The sequence below is a fragment of the Setaria italica genome, chromosome IX (genome assembly GCF_000263155.2).
Source record: "Setaria italica strain Yugu1 chromosome IX, Setaria_italica_v2.0, whole genome shotgun sequence".
In the NCBI taxonomy this organism is placed as follows: Eukaryota; Viridiplantae; Streptophyta; class Magnoliopsida; order Poales; family Poaceae; genus Setaria; species Setaria italica.
The window spans coordinates 9175237-9184240 of record NC_028458.1 but is presented as its reverse complement, the minus strand read 5'-3'; the positions used below and the strand labels follow the sequence as shown (position 1 = coordinate 9184240).

The 9004-nt window shown below is 51.0% G+C and overlaps 1 protein-coding gene across 1 annotated transcript; it reads left to right on the top strand.

Annotated features, from left to right (window-relative positions):
* The first annotated feature begins 211 nt into the window (after nt 1–211).
* Nucleotides 212–1784, top strand: LOC101759479 (bisdemethoxycurcumin synthase). The gene is made up of 2 exons (XM_004986263.4): nt 212–507; nt 713–1784. The coding sequence occupies exons 1-2, from the start codon at nt 291–293 to the stop codon at nt 1681–1683; spliced, it is 1188 nt and encodes a 395-aa protein (XP_004986320.1). The 5' UTR covers nt 212–290; the 3' UTR covers nt 1684–1784.
* The last annotated feature ends 7220 nt before the right edge of the window (nt 1785–9004 follow it).

The following is a 9004-nucleotide window of genomic DNA, read 5'->3' as shown; positions in this document are numbered from 1 at the left end:
TACACGGATGCATCTGAATCTGGGTCTGCTACACGAAGAAAACATGGATGCATATGTGTTCCAATGAACAATACGTGAGTAAGTAATATAGATTAGCCACGGATCTTAAATTCATTTACAAACTTCTAATACTTAATTACCACTCTTAAAATTAGTGCAGGTCCATTATATATAGTATATATGCACGTCCAAATCTTGGGCTCTTGGCACATCCATCTCTCAGGTGGCTATAGAGAGTTGTCAGCCACGTAGCTGCATAGAAGTTAAGCTGGTACAAGTGCGCGTACAAGATGATCGCTCCGCTGCTCAGCAACCAAATAGCGAGGCCGGCTGGTGCCATCAACGACACAAGGCGGAGGCTGCAGGCAGACGGCCCGGCCACCGTGCTCGGCATCGGGACGGCGAACCCGCCGAATTTCGTGAGGCAGCAGGATTACGCCGACTACTACTTCCGCGTCACCAAGAGCGAGCATCTCACTGACCTTAAAGCCAAGCTCAGGAGAATATGTAAGTAATGTAAAAAACCATCTTATTTTGCGATCGTGATTGGTGATGTAGGGTGAAGATCGAAGCATAAGATAAGATAAGTTAGGGCACTTGAAAATATATAGTCACACTTAGAAACAAACGTACGATTAGTATATAAACCAGGATTTGTTCATTTGTAAGTTGTCGGCTCAGACTCAGTTGCTCAGTTGATTACATGTTTCAGGCTACAAATCGCCGATCAAGAAACGCTACTTCCACCACACGGAGGAGCTGCTCGACAGCCACCCCGAGTTCGCCAACCGCACGTCTCTATCCTTGGACGCGCGGCAGGACATCTTGGCCACTGCCGTCCCCGAGCTCGCCGCGGCAAAGGCTATCGCCGAGTGGGGCCGGCCAGCGACGGAAATCACCGACCTCGTCGTCAGCAGCTACTCCGGCGCCCAAATGCCCGGCATCGATTTCCACCTCGCGTCCTTGCTCGGCCTCCGCCCTTCCGTGCGCCGCACCATGATGTACATGAACGGCTGCTCCGGCGGCGCCGCCGCGCTCCGCCTCGCCAAGGACATCGCGGAGAACAACCGCGGCGCGCGCGTCCTCGTGGCCTGCGCCGAGCTCACGCTCATCATGTTCCGCGCGCCCCACGAGGCCCAGCTCGGTTCGCTCGTCATGCAGGCTCTGCTCGGGGACGGCGCGGGCGCCGTCGTCGTCGGCGCCGATCCCGTCTCCGGCGAGCAGCCGGGCTTCGAGATGGTGTCGGCTTCGCAGACCACGATACCGGAGAGCAAGAACATAGCCGTGGGCCGGCTCGGCGCGGATGGGTTCCTCTTCAACCCTTCCAAGGAGTTGCCATTACTGGTTCGTGAAAACATCGAGCGATGCGTCGGTGATGCGCTTGCGCCGCTGGGGACTGTCGCGAGCTGGAACGACCTCTTCTGGGCGGTGCATCCGGGTGGGCCCGCCATCTTGGATGGCGTCGAGGCGGGGCTCGGGTTGGATCCCCGGAAGCTGGAAGCGAGCCGACGGGTACTGCGGGAGTACGGGAACATGTCCGGGCCGTCGGTGATCTTCGTGCTCGATGAGCTCCGCCGCCAGCAAGAGGAGATGAACGAGATGGGCGTCATGGTAGGGCTCGGACCAGGGCTCACTGTCGAGACCATGGCGTTGCGCGCCATAGATAGTCAAAGGAAGGTTTAGCACACCAGCATACGATAAGCACCGGCTGGTGTCTTAATTATATATGCCTCTATATGTTTTGCACGTAAATTTTGCATTTGCATGAACATAGTTCAGTTTAAGTCGTGCATGGCATGTATGCCACATTAGGAATATCTTTTTTTTTCATTTACATAACTCTCGTGCCTGTCGTCCTGAACTCGGTTCTTGTTGAGATATTGGGATCATATAACAAAGCAAATAAAGAAAATAACGGTAGGTGTACGAAACTCTCATTTGTTTTTTTACGAAGCTTTTATATACAAGTGGCAACAAAAAATCGTAAAAATATTATATTATATGATTATTTTCAAAGCGAATGAACTAATATTTATGCCCTTGCGATCAAATCAAAATTAGAACCTTTATTATCAAAAAAAATTATATCCTTTTTATCATCTGCGCAAATGTACATAGGACACGACAGTTGATTACAATGTGAATGTGAACATCACCAGATGCGATGTACCAACACTTTTTCTCCTCAACGTATCAATTATTAAGTTGCATGCTATACCAGTTTTTAAAAAAAGTTTAAATAATTCACACATACGTCAACCTTTCTCTCGTGAGCATGCTCCCTTACACCTCAAAAGTTGAAACAGGAGCTGATTCGAGATCCCTCTAAGACAATATTGAGTTACTACATGCATGGATGCACCGACAATTTCAACCTAAAAGTTCAAGCTGATAGCGAAAGGGATGCAATTTACTTGTACTTCAATACTAACCTCAGTGGATCTAATATTTTTTTAACTAAATGTATTTAGCAGGTGCACTTCTACTTGTACCTCATTTATTTCCTCCTATTATTTATCAAAATATTTCTACCCCCAAAAAAAATCTCCAACAATTGTTAATGTTGTGAAGAGGTTGACAATAATTCAGCTTAGCCTAATGATAAAAGATGGATAATTTGCTTATACTTCACCAGGTTATACTTTTTGCTAAGTGTATTAAATTAGCATGCACCCTTATGTTTCTACCTCCTTTATTTCTTCCTATTATCGTGCCGCCCAAGATAAGGAAAAAGCCAAAAAGTCCCATGAGAACTAAGGTAAAAAGGGTGGACAATGCCAACTTATTCAATTCAAGGAAGAATCCTTTGTTGTACACATGGTACATGGAAGAAAGAAGGTATTGTAGCAACTCCTGATCAACAACCTAGCTAAGTCTTAGCTTTTGCTGGGCAAGCTTGGGGGAGTTTGTTGACGGTCCTTATGACATAAATCCGACCGTCACATTACTCAAAGGATAAAGGAAAACCCCACATGTATTGGCAAATAAGTGATTTCAAGAATACAAGTCTACATAAAGAGACAAACGTGCACAAATGCTAGAGAAACACACCGAAGATCATTCTCGGCGAAGCACGAATACCAAAGGGCCCACATGCTAGGGCAAAACCAGCCAATCCAGCGGGGGTTCACAAGGAAAAGTGCCAAGGCCCATCCAGCAGCCCACCATGCAAAGGCGGTGGAGAACCGGCCCAGCCTAGGGTCGGCCGAACCCCAGATTCAGCCGACCCTAGATAGTCGGTTCCGTCCTCATCCTCCACATGGCGCTCACTGGTTGACTCCCCAAGGTGGTGGCGAGGGTGTGGCGGAACCACCTCGGATTAGCTTGATTAAGCAGGGTTAAGCCGCCTAAGATGCGACACTCCTGCCTAAACCGAGTTAATACGAAGTGCCGTCGGATTTTATCCGATTTAACCACTTAAACAGGATCGAGTTTAGCAAACCCACACGAAGGTGAGTGGTTACAGAGAATACAACAAGTCCACTGAGTTGAACGAGTTTTACCCATTTAGTTCGGCCATAAAATCCAACATCGGAGTTTTACAAGTTTTCAAGAAACAACAGAGAAAACACTAGCGGAAGACTTCGTCGGGGTCGGACATCCCTGGTGAGGCCAACCGGGATATCACTGGCTCCTCTCCTCGCCGTCCGAGGAAGGATCCCACTCGACTGTCCAGCCTGGCGGGAGCTGGGGCGGCCAAGCACCAACCAGAGAGGGGTCGGAAGCAGCAACTTCACCTAAAAAACAGGAGCCACAACAAGGCTGAGCTACTAAGCTCAACAAGACTTAACCGATAGGAGTAAGGGCTACTCCTCCTTCTAGACATGCAGGCTGTTTGGCTAAGGGGTTTGTTTGCCAAAGCTCTAAGTTACCCTATTTTCAAGTTTTAGCTCCGATTCTAGGTTCATTTACCAGTCTAGGTTGTGACACCTATTCTAAGCATTCATAGAACCAAACCAGATGTGTAGATATAACAACAAACATTGCCATCATCAGATTCCTCATTTACTCAGGGTGACATAGCAATCAAGCAATCTCAAACTGTGAGAGGCAGACGAATCGATTCGAGTTCTTTAACCATGCATGGTGAACCTAGCCTCACGACATCCGCGCACCCGGAGGTCGCTTCCTGTGTCGGCCTTCCCCATCAATCCCCTAACCCGTGTCGGGCCCATTTCCTTTGGTGCAAGGTTCCACAGACCCGGCCTCTGCCGTTCTGTGACCACGCTTGCCACCACGTGCGATAACCAGCAGGGGAAACTCCGTTTCAAGAACAATGGGGCGACCGCTCACGTCTAGGTTCAATCCGGTACTAGGCTTCCTCATCCCATACTAAGTATGAGGCTAGTACTTTCAAACACTTGATCACGAACACCACCACTGTCGGGCCTTAGCAAGATTTCATAGACAGACGGGGCAACCATCCGACCACCAAAGAGTTACCAAAACCCTGCCCCGTCCATCGTCCTTATAGTTATAACAGGAGAGTAAACATACAACTCCTACAACTCGCGAGTGACAGGAAATCACTCGACTTTTACCGTCTCCTAGTTAAGCAATGCAGCTACTCGGTCCAACAGCTAGTGCTCAGATCACTGGGATAACTAAGTCATGCATCTAGGGTTTCACACAACTCCTATACGTAAATGCACAAGCATGTTACAGAAGGCATGCGCAAGTCTGGCAAAACACGTAGGATTTTCATGCAACCGGGGCTTGCCTTCAAGCAAGGAGGACGGGAACTGCTCGACTTCGGGGGCGACTTCGGCTTCGGAGGATAGGAGCTCGGCTACAGCTTCTTCTTCTGGCGCCGGGTGAAGCTCGTAGAAGCCGTCGGCGAGGTGCAGCTCTACACGAATGCAATGCAAGGGTTAGCATAGACGGTTATTTTAACAGCAACACTGGCTCGCCTGAGCCCAGAAACTTGCGACAAAGAGCAGGAGGTTATGGTGGTTCGAGAGAGCTAATGATGATCAAGAGGTAAGGGTAGGAAAGGAACTAGTGGTCTGATCCTTGAACTAGAGGATGTGATAAACTGGGGGTCCTTAGACGCAAGCGCGGAAGGGTTCCCAAGTTTTACACCTACACCCTCGAGTTGAAGAAAAAGATCACAGCCAAGCCCTCGGGCGAGTCGGATAAGGGTCGGCGGAACAGATAGGATCGGGCGAGACGGAACCGGGGTCGGGCGGATAGGAGGGGTCGGGCGAGGCGGACTGGGGTCGGCAACTCACCTTCTTCCTGAAAGGAAAGCTTGGGGTCGGAAAGAAGCGGACGTTGGGCTGAGGGACTAAGGTTTGAACAGAAGTTAAGACCGGTAATGCTCCGGCGGCGGCGCTGCTTCTTGCGGATCACAAGAGAGCTTTTACACAGCACGGAGGAGCAAGCTGCTGGGTGACTTGGAGAAAACTGAGAGAGAGAACTGAGAGAAGAACTCCTCAAGAACTGGGTGGGTGGCGCTAGGAGCTTGAGCAGAGAGCGAGAGAAGGCTGAAGGCAACAAGGGCGGAGGAAACTCCGGCGACGGGGGCACTCCTTTTATAGCTGCTGGAGCAGAGGAAAGGAAACGGTGCGGAGAGAGAGAAGGGGAGCGGCGCGAAGGCCGGGGAGAGGCAATGGAGTGCTTTGCCGGGGCGGCGATTGAGCGAAGAGGGTGGTGGTGCAGAACTCCGGGGGTGACGCCAGCGATCATTGCGTTCTGCTATCAGGGCGGCGTAGGAGCGGGTAGACTGGCGGTTGAGATTTGGCGGAAAGCGGGCGTCGCCGTGCGGAAGATTTGATAGAAGCGACCGGTTTAACGGTGCTAGAATCGAGGGCGCACAGGTGAGAAGACAGGCGGACGCGGGCGCGGGGGAAAGCGCGGAACAACAGATTGTCGGGCGGCTTTTGACAGAGCGGGGGAAAGGAACTATCGCGGCCGCGGTCGGGGTTGGCGGTGAAGGAATCGTCGTGTAGCGGCGACCAGGCGGCGCGACTGTGGCTGAAGGGACGGAAAAGACGGGCGACATCGGGCTCTGGGGCCGGGATCTGGCGGCGTGATGATGGGCGCGGGAGGTGAGGCTCTGCAGAAAGGGGTGCAGAGGACTTCCGCTGCCATTGGGGAAAGGGGGCGCGGGAACCCACTCGGTCGCTGGCCAGAGACAAAACTGAGCGGCAGGCGTCGGAGAAGACGAGCCACGCGGCAGGAAGACTCTGAAGCAGCCATGCAACTCGAGTGCGGCTGTCGCGGGGGATCTGGAAAAGATCTCACGGGTCCACCGGTGGATAGATCGGACGGTTGAGGAAGATTAGCAGAATCCGACGGTGGGCTGAGCTCGCCGGGGTCGGGAGAGGAGCGAAGCGGAAAGGGGTCGGATCTCAGGGGTCGGGACCAGGCGGATAGCTGAGCACTTAGGCGCGGTCAAGCAAGACAGATGACTAGGATCAAGGGCTCTGATCAAGACTAACTCGGGAAGGTTTAGGGGTCGGTCGTTACAGAGGGATTCCCTGGAATATTCGCCTGGGAACCGCCCTCTACCAGCTATAAGAAGAGGAGACCCCCTCACAACACACACCATATTTGAAGCCTCTCTTCCTCTCTCTCTCTAGTTACTCTTGTACTCCTTAGGCTAGTGGAGCTAGGCTAGAGCTGAAACTCTTGTAGTGCTAAGCTAGTCTTCGGGTTGGTTGGGGACATAACCTCCGGCTCTCAATATGGCTTTGTACTTGAGTTGTCGGTATTCGATCTACAAAGAGTATGGTTGTTATGCTATTTCGGTAGTATGCTATGCCATGTCTTGCGCTTTATTAAGTTATACTCATATGCTTAGGCTGAATCTATGTTACCGCATCGGTTCGTTGTGCCTTCGGACTTGCTCTAGTTCTATGCCTATCGATCATCATGGTTGGGGTTCCGAAGGGGCCAGAGTAGTGATCACGAATACGAGCGTGGTGCTCGGGCGCGTTGGGATCCATCAAATATTATTGTACCCCACGGTCTGTCGGGGTAGGCGGCAGGTGGTGACAGCCCTGTCCGTCCCTTGTAGTCCCCCACGTTCAGGTATGATATGGTGTAGGAGTTCTGAAAGATATCTTGCCCTTGCAGATCAGGGAGGGATATTCTCCCCGTAATGTTGTATGCTTAGAGTTAGTTCTAATCATGTGCTTGTATGACCCTTGCTAGTATAGATAGATGCTACTAGGACCTCTTGTATGCCTTGCTTCCTCTAACCTTAGGTTTATTCGTTTATTCTTTATTTTTGAGATTGGCTTATGTGTGTGTCACATTACCCTCACATCTATATCATGGCTTACCCCTGTAAGATCTTTGGTCTGTTACTTAATCATATCGTCCTGGATATGTACCTGATAAATCCTTTTACACCAGTGCCATCCTTTGGGAAAATATAAATAACAATACCCTGAATACTCTCCGGGTGAAATGCTACAACGGTATATTCATGCGCTTGTATATTTATTCGTAACGTTAAGAAATACCAACAGGCATCGGCTGGGTGGCCCACATGTCAGGTTTAGGACAAGAGAGAGGGTGATGGAGGGAGACGACAGAAGGACAACGGTGTACCGGTTCGGAGGAAGGGGGCGGCGCCGCCGTGTGGCCATGGCCACTGCCACGGGAGCTCACCGGAGCACTCCTAAATGGCGTTTCCAGCCACCTCCGGCCCCACGGCGAGCACCAGAAGAGAGAGGAGGATGAGGGGAGCTCGGCTAGGTGTTGTGGGGGAGAGGGAGAGAGGGGATGAGGCGCAGCCCCTGGAGGACAGGGCTCGGCCCACCTCGGGATGTTGTGGGGAACTCTGGCGAGGGAGTGTGTGAGGCGGCCACATCACCCTGGAATGAATGAGGGCGAGTGGCTTTCATGGCCGTGAGGGATGGCAGGAGGTGTGCACATGGCGGCCGATAGAGTGGGCTCGGCCAGGGGCTCTATTCTGCGATGTCATGGGCGAGATGGCGACAGGGCTAAGGGAGAATGAGGGGGACGGATTGCGGGGAAGGGGATAGGGAGGCCGCGTTCAGGGGGGCGGCCACCTGTGCCGGCTATGGTGGTGTCCCTGCCGGTGTCAGGCAAGGTGGTCAGTCAGGGGGGATGAACCGGGAAAGAGGATAGGGAGGAGAAGTGGGAGTGGATAGGTGAGTGCAGCGCCCGGGAAGGAGAAATAGATGGCGAGGGCGCGCATGTGGGTGGCAAACTCAGACGCGGTGGCGCAACAAAGTTACTGTGATGGGGTTACCGCGGCAGAGGCGGGGGAATTCTTCCCGCCGGCGGTGGCGCTACACAGCCAGTGGGTGGCTGCGCTCGTGAGGCCAGGCCGCAAGCGGAGCTAGGCCGAGGTGAGTTGGGCTGCGGTCATGTGCGAGTGTTGTGCTGGGCTGGCGGAGGGGGCTGGGCTGTAAACGGAGCTAGGCCAGAGGCGGCACGTGCCGGGCTGAAAAGAGGGAGCGGGCCGAATGGGAGATTGCGCCCGTTAGGGTTTAAATAGGTTTCTCTTTTGGGTGAATATGGTTTTGGGTTTGAATTTGATTTGGAATTCAAATTCGAACAGGGTTTGGGATATGAGTTTGGATGGGACCTAAAGATGGGACTTTTTGAAAGGATTTGAGATTTAGCAATGGTTTTGCATGAATAGAGTTAGCTAAGGTTTTTTTATAGGAGATGAGTGATATTCAATATTCTAACTTAGATTAGATGAGTGATTTAGTTTGAATATTGATCAAAGGATTTTAGATAAGGGGATTATTTTAGAAATATTACTTCTAGGGTCCGGAAGACTTAGATAGAATTTCTAGGAACAAGCAAATACTTCGCATATGGGGATTAATGCATAGTTTTATTTATAAAATAGGTTTTGTATATTTTAGGAAAGAAGATTATGCTTTATTTAAAGAATTTTTTTTGAACTTACGGTATGAGAATTGCTGAATTTTTATTAGAAGAGGAGCAAAAAATAAAAAATATATAACTAGGGGTAAAAAACACACCCCTCGGCGATAAAAAACAGCACGACTAA

What these genes read in the sequence shown, in the direction of transcription:
- LOC101759479 (XM_004986263.4), top strand. Translation starts at nt 291, where the DNA reads ATGATCGCTCCGCTGCTCAGCAACCAAATAGCGAGGCCGGCTGGTGCC. An exon ending in AGCCAAGCTCAGGAGAATAT is followed by an intron (nt 508 to 712) that starts GTAAGTAATGTA and finishes TACATGTTTCAG; the next exon opens with GCTACAAATCGCCGATCAAG.